The 18,337-nt window shown below is 33.4% G+C and overlaps 1 protein-coding gene across 1 annotated transcript in view; it reads left to right on the top strand.

The window, feature by feature from the left end:
* LOC149208756 (sugar carrier protein A-like) overlaps positions 1-17,876 on the top strand; it is a 31,260-nt gene extending 13,384 nt beyond the window's left edge. Inside the window, exons 2-3 of the mRNA XM_089398412.1 lie at positions 15,717-16,214; positions 17,100-17,876. Coding sequence (XP_089254538.1) covers positions 15,717-16,214; positions 17,100-17,549 — 948 coding nt within the window. The 3' untranslated portion in view covers positions 17,550-17,876. The remainder of the gene's footprint in view (positions 1-15,716; positions 16,215-17,099) is intronic.
* The last annotated feature ends 461 nt before the right edge of the window (positions 17,877-18,337 follow it).

Raw genomic sequence — 18,337 nt, 5'->3', positions numbered from 1 at the left:
TACATGCATAAAAATTTAAATCTACTACTAGCACAACCACATTCATAAATGTGGTTCATATACGCTTTAAGTGTCAACTTAATATATGCTAGCACAAGCAAATTAGTAAAAGTTGTTGAAAAATGTCATAGGGATTAATAATATAGATCTAGTAATAATAATAACAATAATAATAATAATAGTATTATAATTGTAATTAATAATAAGTATTAATTTTTATTAATTTATATTAATTATATTATATCTGTATATATTATTATAATATGATATATTAGAATAATATATTAGCATTAATATTAATTAATGTTAATATTAATTAATTAGTCAATATATATTAATTATATTATATTAGCTAATTAATATTAATTGTTAAGTTTAACTAGCATGCCTTGTTGAGGATGGGCCTTGTTAGTAAAGCGACCCAAGATCAAACTTCATGGGGTGGTTTTCCCTTGTGATAGTGTTAAGTCCCAATAATACTAATGTAGCTGCCATATTGTTATTGTTGTGCCCTTACATTATTATTGTTATGTAGGCTTTGATTATATTGTTACCCCTTAGACTCCTATATTTACAAAGGAGGTCTTTCCATTTGTATCACCCAAGTATTGTTTATTTATGTAATGTAAATGAGCTTTTACCCTCGGAGATGATACTTCTTAAGTCATTGATCTATCTTTCTGTTAGATGGTTACATACCATGTGGTATCAGACATTTCAATTCTAGGGTTTCGCTGCTTCAAAAAGGTCATCATGGAATTTTAGCTATAACTTTTTTCCTACGAAGCTTCAGAAGCTAAAATTGAGACCACGTGGAGCTAAAATCTTGGTGAACTTGTTTCCAAAATTTCAGATCTTGGTTTACTATATTTTCTGAGATATGATCTGAAGAAGTTAGGTTTTTTGCAGGCTCTAGAATTAATTCTCAAATAGGTGACCTAGGGAAAATCGTCATAACATTTGTTTTAGGTATCAAATTTGAATCCTGTAAAAATTTTCTAAAAGTGCACAGACTATAATCTTGTGTTTAGTAATTTCAAGTTTGAAGGTTGAAATAGTGGCACATGGAATCCCATATAACTGCGGTCTACTGAACTAGCCCATAATCAATCCATCGTAGGATATTGGACATAACTCTATATTGAAGAATCTAATATTGGTCTAAGTTATGGAATTTGAAAGAAGATTCATGGTCCTACAATACAACTGAATTTCATACCTTGAAATTATGAAATTACATAGATACAAGAATTTCAATATCAATCTTCTAAAAAGCAAGGAAAAGGTGTGCATCTATTTAAATTTTTCATAACTTTTGTTCAAAAAATTAGTTTGAAGTGATTCAAAGGGAATATTCAAGCATAGATATCACTATTTGGTTCTAAAATTCCTCCAAAAGAAATAATTCTACACTTAGTAAGCCCTCAAGAATATCTATAATGGTGTATGAAGCGGAAGAATTACAACATGATATATCAAAATTGCGAGACCAAGTGCAACAAATTTCGCTCTCAGAAAGAAAAATCAAAGATGACATGGATGGATTAAAGGGTGACATGGATGGCATAAAAATAAAAATAGAAGGCAACATGGATGGTTTAAAAGAAAACATGGAAGCAATGATGAATATTAAGATGCAAGGATTGAAAAAGTTGTTGGAAGAAAGGATTTCAGGTGGTGACAAGCTAATCCATGAAAATCATGATGAAGACAAAAGGAATATGAATTATGATTTTATAGACTCTAATGTAGGGTTTAATAACCACCACCTTCCAACAATATATATGAGGAAGTTTGATGGCAAGGAGGTGGTAACATGGATACTACAGATGGAGGAATATATTGATATACATGATGTGAAACCCCCACAAAAAGTATGTATTTCATCTCCATATTTAGAACCCAATCAATTTTTATGGTATAAATGAATTTTTTCTCGTAAACCAATTTTCACGTAGTCAATTTTTATGCAGGAAAGGATAGCACATTATGAAGATACAAAGAGAAACACCTTCTTTATCTAATTGATAAATCTCAATCAAAAGGGTTCAACATCGGAGCACATTGAAGACTTCCAAAATTGAATATTAGGTTAACCGATATTCCATAAGAGAATATGATTGATTTCTTCATAGGTAATTTAAAGGATAACATCCAACATGAGGTTTTCCTTTGGGAATCTGATTCATTGGAGAAGGCATTCAAGGTAGCAAGAAAAAATGAAATCAAAATTATGGCAACAAGCAAGTATACCGCTTACAACTATAAATATGGAAATGTTGCTACTCCTAGTCTTCCACAACCTACAAGTTTGACAAAAAAATAATTGGAGGAAAAAAACGAGAAAGGTCTTTGTTACAGTTGTGATAACAAATACACTAAAGGTCATAAGTGTTTTGAGAATAAATTATTATACATAGAGTGTCTAGACGAGGAAGAAAAGGAAGAAGAAACATCAAAATAGGAGGATACAAACCGATAACCAACACTAGAGAAAGAAGAAATGAATCTGACCATATCTTGTAATGTATTGGCAGGAATTACCACTCCTCAAAATCTCAATATAGAAGGATATATCAAGAAGAAAAGGGTAATAATGTTGGTTGATTAAGGTAGTACCCATAATTTTGTTCATTTTAAGATAGCCAAGTAATTGATTTTTTTCCTATATCTAGCACTAGATTGTCAAGTACTAGTTGAAAATAGAGAAACTATAAATTTCTATGGAAATTTTTGTAATATCAAGCTAACCATGGTGGAATATGTATTGAATAAACCAATGTTTTCCTATCTAATGGGTGGTGCTGATGTTGTACTAGGAGCTCAATGGTTAGAATATTTGGGGATGATAACTTTCAACTTTCAAGAACTTTTCTTGATTTTTTTTGGGAAGGAAAGGAAGTTGAATTAATGGGTATCAAAGGGAAAATAGGAAAAATAATAAAATCTAATGGCATGAAAAATATTCTTAATAAATAACAACAGGGCATAATTGCACAACTATTCTCATTAAAAGTTCAAGCATCAAAGTCATCTATTTCTCCATATCTCCAAAAAGTCTTGCATATTCATTCCAAGTAGTCATTGAAACAAGAACTTGATAGCTATGGAATCGTTTAACTTCTAAGTATCTCATTAACTGGAAGAACTTACCCATTGAAGATTCCAAATGGGAGGCTTTCAATTTTGTATAGAAGCATCAAGAACTAATGAAGCATTGAGGACAACACTTTTTTAAAGGAGAGGGGGATGTTAGATCCTTATAATACTAGTGTAGCCCCCTTATTGTTATTGTTTGTGTAGCCCTGTTATTGTTATTTTTTTTCCCATGTAGCCCCAATATTGTTAATGTTGCGCACCATAAAATACCACTATTATTATTTTTGTGCCCTTACATTATTACTTTTATGTAGCCTCTTATTTTATTTTGACCACTTAGACTCCTATGTATATAAAGGAGGTCTTATCATTTGTATCATCCAAGAATTGTGTTATGAAACCAGCTCACAAAAGGATAGAAAAGATAGACCGATGACTTAAAAATCAGCCTCTTCAAGGGGGAACCATCCTTTACATTACACAAATGAACAATTCCTAGATGATACAAATGACAAGAACTCCTTTCTATATATAGGAGTCTAAGGGGTCATAATATACTCATAACTGACATAACAATAATAATGTAAGGGCACAAAAATAATAATATTGAGCTTCTATGGGGCACAATAATAACTATATGGGGACTACATGGGCACAACAATATAACAAGGCGGTTTCACTAATAATAATAAGGGGTTACACTAGTAGTATAGGGACCTAGCATGCCCCTATCACTCAAAAAGTGTTTTTGTCAATGCTTGAGTAGTTCTAGATTCTTTTGTATAAAATTTTAGTCCTCCCATGTGGAATCTTCAGTGGGTAAGTTCTTCCACTTGATGAGATACTACGAAATTAATCGATTTGGTAGCTGTCATGTTCTTGTTTTCGTGACTGCTTCAGGTTACAATATGATTTTTCCTTCCTCATCAAGTTCTGACAATATTGTTTGAACTGGGATTTTGTCACATATAACCTTCTTTAAGCATGAAACATGGATAACTAGGGGAACTCGAGAAGATGCAGGAAGCTCTAATTTGTATGCCATATTATGAATCTTTTGCAACACCTTGTAAGGACCATCATACTTTGGTGATAATTTATTATCCTTCTTATCTTTCTTCAGGGACATCTGTCTAGATGGTTGTATTCGTAAAAATACCGAGTCGCCTATATAAAAACATCTTTCACTATGATGTTGATATGCTAGTTGTTTCATTCAATTCTACATGAAAGTGAGGTTATCCTTTTTCTTCTTGATATGTCCTTCTATATTGAGAGTTTGAGGAGGAGTAATTCCTCCCAATGAATTACAAGATATAGTTGGATTCATTTCTTATTTCTCGAGGGTTGGTTCTTGATGTGTATCCTCTTCTTTTGATGCTTCTTGATCCTTTTCTTCCTCCTCTTCACAATCAATGTAAAATAATTTCTTCTAAGCACACTTATGACCTTTAGTGTATTTGCTATTACAACTATAACAAAGGCCCTTTTCCACTTTTTCTTCCAATTTTTGTGGTGCCAACCTTGTAGATTATGGAAGGCTAGGAGCAACAACACTTCCATCTTTATAATTGTGAGTGGTATGATTTCTTGTTGCAATAATTTTGCTTTCAGTTTTTCTTTCTAGCCTACATGCCTTCTCTAATGAACGAGGTTCCCCAAGACGAACCCCATGTTGAATGTTATCTTTTAAAGTCATCATGAAGATATAAATCCTCTGCCTCTTTAGAATATCATTTACCCTTATATTCAATTTTCGGAAGTCCTCAATGTGCTCTGCCACTGAACCCTTTTGTTTGAGATTTATTAATTGGCTAAAGAAGGTGTTTCTCTTTGTATCTTCATAATGTGCTAACATTTACTCTGTGAAAACAAAACAAATGAAAAATGGTTTACAAGAACAAATCCCTTTATACCATAAAAATTGATTTGATTCTAAATATAAAGATGTAATATGTACCTTTTGTAACAGTTGCACATCATGTAGATCAAAATATTTCTCCATCTATAGTATCCATGTTATGGGATCCTTGCCATCAAACTTCCTCATATTGATATTTGGAATATGGTGGGTCTTCAATCCAATGTTAGATTCTATGAAATCATGATTAACATTTATTTTTTTCTCATCATGAGTTTCCTCTACTACCTTTTCGTCCTTAGGAGGCCTTTCTTGTAGAATATTTGTCCCACCTTCCTTCAAACCTTCCATGTCTTTCTTCAAATATTCCATGCATTTCTTCAAATTTGCTTCCATACCATAGATATTAGCTTCCATGGCACATATAAAACTATTTATCTTAGCTTCGATCATATTCTTCAAATCATCCATCCAATTTTGCTTACTAGGTGTTTCTATTTTCTTGATTCGAGTCATTATTTTTCTTCCTTTTAGGAGCTCGGTATTTAAACGACTATAACTCTGTAATTTTAGATCTTCAAGTCCTAAAATTTTGGCTTGTGCTATCCCTCTGAGTCCTCTTTCTAACCCCACCAGTCTAATCAATATTGTATTCTTCAACAATGAGTTATGCCAAATCTCCTAGGATGACCTGATTATAGACTACTTTAGTAGAGGGAACTTGTATGACCTGCCACATGTCACTGTTTCGACCTTCAGACCTAAAAGAAATACATAGAAACATACAATCCGTCCTCCTTCCATAACTTCTTATGAAATTTCAATATGATGCTCAAAGATAAATTTATGATGATTTTCCCAAGGTCACCTATTTGGAATGTAATTCAGGAGTCTACAAAAATCATAAATGTCTTGGACTGTATCTCCAAACATATAGCAAAACAAGATCTAAAATTTGGGCCCGAGCTTCACCAATATTTTGACTCTATTGGGCTTTAATTGCATAGTCTGAACCTTTGTAGAAAAATCATTATAGTGAAAATTCCACGATGACCTATATTTGAGATGGAATTATGGAGCTTCTAAAACCGTAGTTCCTCGGATCATATCTCTGAAACTATAGTGAGACAAGATTTGAAATTTGGACTCGAGGTTTAGAATGATTTTCTCTCAAATGTATTTATTTGTTTTCTTTTGAAACTTCGTAGAGAAAAAGTTACAGCGAACATGCCATGATGACCTATTTGGAGCAACGAAACACTAGAATCCAAACCTCTGATACCAAATTTTATGAAACCATCTCACAAAGAGATAGAAAATATAGAACAATGACTTAAAAATCAACCTCTTTAAGGGGGAAACCTCCTTTACATTACACAAATGAACAATTCCTAGATGATACAAATGACCATGCCTCCTTTCTATAGATAGGAGACTAAGGGGTCATAATATAATCAGATCCAACATAACAATAATAATGTAAGGGCACAACAATAACAATAGTGGGCTTTTATGGGGTACAATAATAACAATATGGGGACTACATGGGCACAACAATATAATAAGGGGGTTGTACTAATAATAATAAGGGGTTACACTAGCAGTATAGAGACCTAAGAAATTGTTCATTTATGTAATGTAAAGTATGTTTCCCCCTCGAAGAAGATACTTTTTAGCCGGTCATCTATATTTTTATTATCTCATTGCATAAAATCTAGAGGGAGGAGACATGCTAAAAAATGCAATCAACTTAGGGACGGTGTGGCACAGATTAAGTGCGATCCCCGGATGGCTCTAATGGATTATATGCCCCTAGGTTGTAGCTCCTCAAGCCATAGGTCAATCCTGGAGGATTAGAGACAACTTGAAAAAAGATTTATTAATTAATAATATTAGGTTATATTAATTAATTGATCAATTATATTAACTATTGATAATTAATATAATAATTAATTAATTGATATTGAGAAACTATTTGTCATAATGTGACACTGGACCATGGTCATCCATGACTATAAACCTAAGGGATTTATATTGAGCAAAAAAATCAATTTTATAAACTCTTTGAATAATATTATACCTTAGGAATATGAACCTTTAGATTAGTAGACCCAACAGATTAATACTATTAACCCAAGAGAATAATAAACCCAAGGGATTAATAATAAAGGCCTAAGGGATTATAAACTAACGGGAATAATATTAAACCCAAGGGATTAATATTATAAACCCAAGGGATTAATACTAAACCAAGGTGATTAATATTATAAAATCTAGGTATATAAACCCCAAGATAAATATTATAAACACTAAAATAATTGTCGTTGATGATGGGTTACCATAGTTGATTTTCATAGTAAGACAATCTTTGTCACATTGTGACATTGGAAAATGCCTCATCGCGATTCATTTTCATATGGGGACAATTTTGGTCACAATGTGACATTGGACCATGGTTGATTTTCATATTGAGAAAATGTGTTTCATAATGTGACATTGAACCATGGTTGACCATGATTATAAACCCAAATGATTTATATTAAACCCAAGGATCAGTATTCTGAAGCATATGAATAATATTATATCCTAGAAATATAAATGCTTAGATTAATAAATCCAAGAGAATAATAAACCCAATGAATTATACTAAAAACCTAAGGGATTATAAATCCAATGGATTGATATTATAAACCCTAAAATAAACATGGCTGACCATGGTTTACCATGGTTGATTTTCATATTGAGACAATCTTCATCACATTGGGATGTTCGACCATGATAGACCATGGTTGAGCATGGTTTATTTTCATATTGATACACTCTTTGTCCCAATGTTGCATTATACATTGTTTGACCATTTTTTACCACGATTATAAACCTAAGGGATTTAAACTAAACCCTATAATTAATATGTTAAACTCTATTAGTAATATTATACCCTAGGAATATGAACCCTTAAATCAATAAACCCAAGGCATTGATATTATAAAGCCAATGGAATAATAAAACCAAGGGATTAATTATAAAACCCCAAGGCATTTTAAACCTAAGGGAATAATGTTAAAACCAAGGGATCAATATTATAAAACGAAGTTATATAAACTCTAAGATAAATATTATAAATCATAAAATAAATTGGGTTGAACATGGTTCACTTTCATATTGAGAAAATCTTTGTCACAATGCAATGTTGGACCATGGTTGACCATGATTATATACCCAAGGGATTTATATTATAAACACTAGGAATAATATTATATCCTAGTGATATGAACTATTAGATTAGTAAAAATGAAAAATTGATATTATAAACCGAAGTGATTAATACTAAATTCTAAGTGAATAATATTTAACCCAAGGAATTAATATTACAAACCCTAAGATAAATACTATGAACCCTAAAATAAACATGGGAACCATGGTTTACCATCATTGATATTCATATTGAGAGAATATTTGTCATAATGCAACATTGGATGGTGGTTGAGAATAGTTGATTTTCATATTGAGACAATATTTGTCACAATGTGATATTGGACCATGGTTGACCATGGTTGATCATGATTATAAACCCAAGGGATTTATATTAAATTGTATGTTTAATATTATAAACCTTATGAATAGTACTATACCCCATGAATATGAACCCTTAGATTAATCAAACAAAGGGATTGATATTAGAAAGTCAAGGGAGAAATAAATCCAAGGGATTAACATTATAAAACCAATGTACATAAACCCTAAGATAAATATTATAAAACTTAAAATAAACATGATTGACCATGGTTAGCCATGGTTCATTTTCATATTGAGGTAATCTTTGTCACAATGCAATGTTGCACCATGATTGACCATGCTTGAACAAAATTAATTTTCATTTGAGATGATCCTTGTCACAATGTGATGTTGGACCATGGTTGAGCATGATTATAAACCCAAGGGATTAATATTTAACCCAATCATTAATATTATCATCCATATGAATAATATTTGACCATAGGAATATGAACCCCTTGATTAATAAACCCAACCAATTGATATTATAAACCAAAGGGATTAAGAAACCAATGGGATTAATACTAAAAAACAAAGGGATTAACACTATAAACCCTAGGTATATAAACCCTAAGGTAAATACGATAAAATCTAAAATAAACATGGTTGACCATGGTTTACCATGGTCAATTTTCATATTGAGGAAATATTTGTCACAATGTGATGTTGGAGAATGGTTTACTTTCATATTGAGAAAATATTTGTCATAATGTGACACTGGACCATGGTTGACCGTTATTTACCATGCTTGACGATGCTTGAAAATGGCTGACCATGACTGATTTTCATATTAAAAAAATGTTTATGACAATGTGATGTTGGCCCATGGTTTACCATGGCTAACCATGGTTGATTTTCATATTGAGGCAATCTTTCCCACAATGCGATGTTGAACCAAGGTTGACAATGGTTGATTTCTATATTTATACAATATTTTTCATAATCTGATATTGCACCATGGACTACCATGATTATAAACCAATGGATTTATATTAAACCGTTTGATTAATATTGCAAATGCTAAGAATAATATTAAACCCTAGGAATATGAACCCTTAAATCAATAAACCCAAGTAAATGATATTATAAACCCAATATATGAATACTAAAAACCCAAGGGATTAAAATTAAGCTAAAGGTATTAATATTATAAACCCAAGGCATATAAACCCTAAGATACATAAGAAAACCCTCAAATAAGCATGATTGACCATGGTTTACCATGGTTGATTTTCATATTGAGATAATCTTTGTCACATTGCGGTGTTGGACCATGGTGGACCATGGTGGATCTTCATTTTGGGACAATATTTGTCACAATGGGATGTTGGAGCACTGTTGACCATGGTTCATTTTCATTTTGAGAGAATCTTTGTCACAATGTGATGTTTTACCATTGTTGACCATCGTTATAAACCCAAGGGATTGATATTATAAATCCAAGGAAATAATATACCAAAGGGATTAATATTATAAACCCAAGGTATATAAACCCTAAGATAAATATTATAAACCCTAAAATAATCATTGTTGACCATGATTCATTTTCACATTGATACAATATTTTTCACATTCTCTCATTACACCATGATAGACGATGCTTGAACATAATTGATTTTCATGTCGAGAAAATCTTTGTCATAATGTGACGGTGGACCATGGTTGATTTTTATATTGAGAAAATATTTGTCACAATATGACATTGGACCATGGTTGACCAAGGTCGACCATGATTATAAAGCAAAGGGATTTATATTAAACCCAAAGATTAATGTTATCAATCCTATGAATAATATTTCACCCTAGGAATATGAACTCTTCGATTAATAAACTCAACAAATTGATATTATAACCAAATGGAATAACAAACTCAATACATTAATACTAAAAGCCCAAGGGATTATAAACCCAAGGGAATAATATTAAACCCAAGGGATTAATATTTTAAACCCTAGGTATATAAGCCCTAATATAAATATTGTAAACCCTAAAATAAACATGGTTGGCCATGGTTTAGCATGGGATATTTTCATATTGAGATAATCTTTGTCATAATGTGATGTTAGGGCATGGTTAACCATGGTTGATTTTCATATTGAGATAATCTTTGTCACAATGTAACATTAGACCACGGCTGACCATGATTGACCATGGTTGATGATGGTTGATAATGGTTGACCATGGTTGATTTTTACATTGAGACAATATTTGTGACAATGTGACGTTGGACCATGATTGACCATGGTTGATTTTCATATCAAGATAGTCTTTTCCACAATGCGATGTTGGACCATGGTTGACTATGGTTGACAAAGGTCATATACCAGATAATTAAGAATACAAAGAATGAAATTACTCATAGACACTACACAACTTTAAGCTATTTTTAACTATATGGAATGAAGAAGTCGAGGCATTGAAACCATGTCCATTTCATGCCACATTCTTAAACTCTAACATCAATTGCTGACATTTCAAATAGCAGAAATCCTCCATAAACCTAAATTGACAACTCAACGTCAAATAATATGTGTAACAACATATAAACAAAGAATAAATGGGATTATCATATAAACAAACTGACAAGGCTATTTTCTCGTGTTGTGCATGGACATAGAGTGAATCGATGGCTGTCAAATGTATTGGATGGACATAATCCAATTACTAGGATGGTGGGAAACATATGGGTTGATGAGAGAAAAAGATTATAGTATAGTTATTGAAAGGAAAAAATATAATTAAAAATAGGTAATAAAATTTAGGTTTACAAATGTTTTATGTGACTATGCAATTAGTTTTGAATATTATAAACTTTTTGCTTAATTGAAAATGAATACATATTTACTTGAGATTCACAAGGTTTACATATGGTTGATATATATATGTTAAAGTTTCATTTTCATATTCAAAAAATATAACTAAATGGCTAGTTGCTATGAAAGAATCATGTTAACTATTACTTGTAGATAAATAAATTTAGTGGTTTCTTTTCCCATTTAGTCTTGATCCATGCTTACAATCAATTTTGTAAATTCAACAACTTAAATTACATTCTTCTCAATTACAAATCAATACTTAAATTGTACAAACTCAACAACTTAAATTACAATTTTCTCAATTTCTAATCATATTTTATACGAAATCAACTAAAAAAAATTACTCCTTTAGAACAAAACCTAATAAATACAAATAATAATAATAAAATAATTCCAAATAATAATTAAAAATGACTAAAACCTCTAAAGCAGTCACTTAATTCAAATAAAAAAATTCCTACCGTTCCTTTTATCTTTTCAACTAAAAATAAACGACTCTTTATCTCATTTTACAAATCCATTCTACGCTGTCAACATTAGAGCACTCTTCATGTCATTTTACAAGTCCATCTTTTTAACTTCAACATTCCCACGTGTCCCCATTAAAAAAAATCATTACACTAAAATTATCTGCGAAATCCAACACATGGCTTTCGCGTCCCAAAATCGAGAAATCAACGCCCCATGCTAAACCATTATTTTTTCGACACGCATATTTGGACATTGAACGTGTCATACAAATACACACAACTGACAAAATCATCATTAAAGTAATCCAATTAATGTAATCTAATTGATTGGTAATTACATTAGGGTGAAGTTCTTTAGAAAGGCGGGTTCATACTGAAGGTCACGAGTTCAATTCTCCGGGACTAACCCGGCCCTGTGGAGAGGGGCGGGCACAGCCCCCAGTGCCCCCAGACTAACCCAACCCTGTGGAGAGGGGCTGACACAGCCCCCAGTCTTTATAGAGGTAGCCGTCAGAATCGACCCATAAAATGCAAGTCACTAAGCTATACCTATTGTCAATTCTATTGCCAATTCCACTGTATACAAAAGAAAAAGAAAGGAGGGAGAAAAAGTAATCCAATTGAAGTCACTGCAGTTATGGATGGTTGTTGCGATCTGTTGAATAGGGGAACCCGACATTGCTCATGGTTGTTGCGATCTGCTGAAAAGGGGAACCCGACATTGCTCTCGTATCTTTGTGTGTGCATGGATTTTGGAGGTAAGATGGATGTTTCCTTGAATTTATTTCCCTCAGCTGCTGCATTTCTTTTCTTGATTTCCGTTTCGAAGTAAGTCTCGGCGGAGTCTGAAAATTTTGATCAAGAAATGGCCGTATTTTGTTAAATTCAAATTGTTCTGTCATTCTTCCGGTTTAAAGGCTCCGTCAAGGAATTTGAGGTTTGAGGATGATTTTGATGAAATATTTGCAAAAATTTGTTTTAAACGAGCAATTATTGTGAATATTATGCAAATTTTGTTTAAATTTATAAGATATAAGATGGGATGGTAAAAATGTGTGTTAAATGTTAATCCTGTTGTTTAAATGATGATTGATGAATTTTATTTTCGTTCATTTGATGAAGATTTAGGTTTATATTGAGCAAAACAGGTTTTGATGCTTTTAATATGTTTTATTTAGAGCTCAAATAATGATCTATGAGTTCTATTATGGTTATTAATGATCTTTGAGTTCTATTAAGGGGATCAAAGATGCTCCCATATCTATGAGGTTACTTTTAAATAAAAAAATTATGATTATACATATTGCCACTATTAAACTGATAATTATTATTTAATATTTATAAAAAATGAAATTATCTGGTTTAAACTAACATATTAAATTTAATGGCTAACCACAATCAAATCCTGTTGACGAATAGTGAGCAATCACTCTACATCACTTATTATTAGAAACATGCCCGGTTCTGCACAAAATGAGTCTGCAACAGTAATAAGAACATATTCCATATGCTGCAATTAGTTCAGCACCACTGTGCAACATGCTTCAGAAGAAAATCCGTCGGTGACACCACATATGCCGATATTCGTCGCTGCAAATTTACGGACTAGTCCTCTCGCACCAATAATTACAATGACAATACAGAAATCTAAGCGCAAACAGGAGCCTAATATAAAACAGGGAATCTAAAAAAGATTTAGATGCGAAAGGAGGGAAGATAAATTTTACATATTTTAGATGTCGAAGGAATCTGACTTTATATATAAGGTGAGCACGTCATCTATGTTTTATATTTTATTTTGAAAAAATTATAATATAAGGCTCATTTTACAGTTTCATATATCTTTTTAAATAAAAAATAATTATGTAAAAATAATTAAAAATATATATATGAATAACATGTTTAAATTTTTTCACAAATATTTTAATATCTAATATCAACTTAATATTTAAATATCTAATATCTCATATATATATATATATATATATATATATATATATATACTCTTCAAATTGACATTGTAAGAAAATAATTACAAAAAGTTCTCATAAAAAAATGCCCATAAATAATGGTTAAAAAAAAAGAAATATCATAAATATCTGTCAAATTTAACCACTACCCTTTGCAGTCAAATTTATCCATGACATTCCCCATTGTTACTGTGCTAGTTAAAGGTATACAGGTTATCAGTCAGATGCTTAATATAAATATGGAAACTAGATGAGTGTTGATAGGGATAGATTGAAAAGTGCAATCAGAAAATATGCAGAAATGAAATATGTAGTATCTCACTAACTATATAAATATGGAAACTAAATGGGCGTTGATATGGATAGATTGAAAAGTGCATTGAGAAAATATGCAGTATGTAACTGTACAAGCATGCTGTGATAGAAGAAGATAAAAGATAAGCTTTAAAGCCTTTGATTCAAATGAAGCATTTTCTGGACTATACTGTCCAACGATATAATGGGCATTTGCAATTGCACATATTCATATTCAAATATTGGAAGATACTTCTAATCCTTATAAATCCATGCAATTACAGGGATCTGTGAACAGAACTCAACAAATTTCCTGGCGCTGAGAAACATCTACGAATGATCGTGAGAGGCCAACAATATGGAGAGCTACCTTTCAATAAATTATGAACACCTCCGATCCGTCAATGCGACTGCGTCGTCGTGCAGGTCCTGGCATGAAAGGAAGAGAGCGACGCTTTGCCAAGAACAGCTTGCCCACAAGACTGTAATGCGTATGATGAACAATAATTCACAACTGTATGCGGGCAAGTCATTTCTTTGGTTTTTGCAGGTTATAACATGCAGGAAATAAATGTGCTAAAAAGAAAATTGGCAAACTCATTTGCAATGAAGGATTTGGGTGCTGCAAGAGTGAGTACATAAAAAAGGTGTCGAAAATTAATTAACATTGTCACAAAGTGATTACATAGAAAAGGTGTTGAAAATATTTAATATGCAAAATGAAAAACCAGTTAGTATACCTTTGGCTTGCCTTTTGAAACTAAGTAACGAGGTGTGTCCTAACATTCAGGAATAAATGGCTTATACGTCTAAAGTTCCATATGCATCAGCAGTTGGAAGCTTACGTATGCAATGGTTTGCACAAGGTTTGATATTTCACATGCAGTGGGAGTTGTAAGAATGTACATAAACAATCCAAGAAAATAAATTTGGATTGAGGTGAAGTGGATTCTCAGGTACTTGAGAGGTACTAGAAATCAAGCATTATGCTTTGGTGCTTCAAACATTTCTCTATAGGGATATGTTGATGCAGATATGGCGGGTGATAAAGATAATAGGAGGAGCACCACAGGCTATGTGTTTACTGTAGGTATAACAACTGTCAGTTGGGTTTCAAAACCGCAAAGTGTTGTTGCACTCTCAACAACGGAACCAGAGTATGTTTCTGCTATAGAGGCTAGTAAAGAAATGATTTGGTTACAAAGGTTTTTGGATGAATTGGGTAAGAAGTAGGAGTTGGACGGGTTATACACTGACAGCTAGAGTGCCATACATCTTGCAAATAACTTTTCATTTCATTCCAAGACTAAACGGGCGGGGATGTTGAGGAGGTGCAGGCGGAGTCGCTCCAGAGGAGGGCGGGGATGTTGAGGAGGGCGCAGGCGGAGTCGCTCCAGAGGAGGGCGGGGACCTGTAGAGAAGCGTTCGTATAGAGTTTTATTAAGGAGAATGCTGAAGATTACTCTGAGGTTATTCTGTGCCAAGAATATGCAACGTTGCAAAAGCCCCCTGCTAATATCGATTTTCTCAGGGAAGCTATTGGGTTAGGGCTGCAAAAGCCGGTAATATCAATTTTGCTCTCTATTTCTTGCCCGGTAAGCTGTTTCAGACCCGATCCAGTGTGTGGTGTTGATGGCATTATATATTGGTGTGGGTGTGCAGATGCTCAGTGCGCCTTTCTCTGGGTTTGGCTGCAGTTCCTGCACTTTTCATGACAATTGGAGGGATCCTCCTTCCCGAGACTCCCAACAGTCTGATAGAACGCGGGCATCTAGAGAAAGGGCGCGCTATCCTGGAGAAGACCAGGGGCACCAAGCATGTAGATGCAGAGTATGAGGATATGCTGGATGCAAGTGCATTGGCTAACGCCATCGAACATCCATTCAGGAATATTTTGGAGAGGAGGAATCGGCCGCAGCTAGTGATGGCCATTTGCCTGCCCATGTTTAAGATCTTGACTGGAATCAATTCCATATTGTTCTATGTTCTTTTCGGCAGTTTGGGCTTTGGTTCAAATGCTTCCCTGTATTCGTTTGTTTTAATCGGAGTTGTTCTTGTACTTTCCACCCTGGTATCAATTGCAACTGTTGACAGGTTGGGCCGCAGAACCTTGTTTTTTGGTGGTGGTATTCTGATGATATCATGTCAGGTAAGAGCAAAGCTGACACACGGCAGACCTTTTTTAATTTTGTTGCATCTTGTTTTCAAGCATGTCAGCATACATCCTCGATGTATGTGGCTTTTCAGATGGTGAAACCCAGGGTTATTAGACACCCATGTTTTCACCATAGCTAGGGATGCCCCCATGAAGGAAAACTATATTTTTGGAGGATTCCTGTGTTTCAACTCTAGGAGCCAAATGCACTTGATGATTTTTAATCGAATATTAGTTCAAAATAAGGCTTGAACTGTGGGAAGTGCATCAGTCCCTTACTTTTACACCAGGGAAACAAAGCTCCCGATATTATGCTTTCTCTTTTAGGGGTTGGTTGAAACCATTGTTGCTATCTGTGCTTGAGTGCTTTTGTGGCCTGTTCCACTTACATTTGCAGAGTTGAATCGGAATCCTGAGTTTTGCCTATATGAGCCGAGTAAGTGAGAGGAAAGCTAGAATAAATATGCTTCAATTGTATTCCTGGTTTCTTTTATTCGGCATGGAAGCCTGTATGACTTCTTAAAAGGATAGGAATTGCTGTAAGTGTTAGGGGGAAATTGGTTGTAAAATCTCTCTAATTAAATTAGTAGTTGTGACCACATCCATTAAGTAGCTTGTAAAGAGGGATTTTGTAGTGACTCCAAGTTCATATGCCATGCCATGTGTAACAGGGACATGCGAACCTGTTTTCAAAGTTCCAAATTCCAAACCCCTTATTTAATCCCAACAACTGGTTGCACTGGGAAGAAAAGCCCTCGAATTACTATTGTCTGTTTAAGAAAAGTTTAGTAGCAGCTTATGGAAAGTTTTTTTGGCCTTTCTTTTTGGGTTGCTTCCTGTTGGACCCGTCAGTAACAATATTGCCCTATCTTTTGACAGGTTGCTGTTGGCATAATCTTGAGTGTAAAGTTCGGAGGAAACAAACAACTATCCAAAGGCTTCTCAGCATTGGTGGTAACAGTTATCTGTTTATTTGTGGCTGGATTTGGGTGGTCATGGGGTTCTCTTGGATGGACTGTGCCAAGTGAAATTTTCCCACTAGAAACCCGTTCTGCTGGACATGCCATAACTGTCTCTGTGAACTTTCTTTTCACATTTGCAATTGCACAGGCCTTCCTATCTCTTTTATGTACTTTCAAGTATGGGATTTTCCTATTCTTTGCAGGCTGGATCTGTATCATGACTGTCTTTGTATACCTCTTCTTGCCAGAAACTAAGGGTGTACCCATTGAAGAAATGATTTTTCAATGGAGAAAACATTGGTTTTGGAAGAATATAGTTCCACCCGTGGATGAGGGGGCACAGACTTTGAAGGAACCAGATCTGTGATTGATGTAAAGACTAATTTAGGTTGTATCTTTGTATACCTCTTCTTGCCAGAAACTAAGGGTGTAACTAAGGGTGTACCCATCGAAGAAATGATTTTTCAATGGAGAAAGCATTGGTTTTGGAAGAATATAGTTCCACCCGTGGATGAGGCGGCACAGACTTTGAAGCAACCACATCTGTGATTGATGTAAAGACTAATTTAGGTTCTGTGATTGATGTAAAGAGTAATTTAGTTTATGAGTTTGCTCCACTCTTTATTGTAACTTGCAAGTGTATGTGTATTTAAGTAGGATTTATCTCCACATATATAGAAGGGTATATGTACAGTGTTTCCATACATGGATATATAATGAATCACATAGAAATTGTTTCCTCCGCACATGTAAAAAGCACTCCCATATATGTGTATGCACATATAAGTAGTTTCTCATGGATATGTAAAAAAACACTCATGCACTTCCACTCGTATATAGAGGTGTTTGACACATATATAGAAGCTTCATGTCGTTTCATATAAATGCATATGCAGAAAGTGATTTAATATAAGAATATATACAGAAGTCATACACAGAAATGTACATAGGTATGTAATTTTGTATATATAAGTTTCTATATGTATGTGGATATATGGAATTTATTTTGTATATATAGTATATATAGTTGTAGTCTAGTTAGTTAGTTTTCAAATTTGCCCAGAAAATTATGGAAATTTTGGTAAGATTTTGATATAATCTGGCGGGAAGTTTTGTAAATCCAGGTTACAATTATCAAACTTTGAGATTTTGGGT

The sequence above is a fragment of the Pinus tabuliformis genome, chromosome 1_2 (assembly GCF_031772625.1).
Source record: "Pinus tabuliformis cultivar Carrire ecotype Pingquan chromosome 1_2, CPIR1, whole genome shotgun sequence".
Taxonomy (NCBI): domain Eukaryota; kingdom Viridiplantae; phylum Streptophyta; class Pinopsida; order Pinales; family Pinaceae; genus Pinus; species Pinus tabuliformis.
The sequence above is the reverse complement of the archived record's forward strand: the minus strand, read 5'-3'. Positions and strand labels throughout refer to the sequence as shown.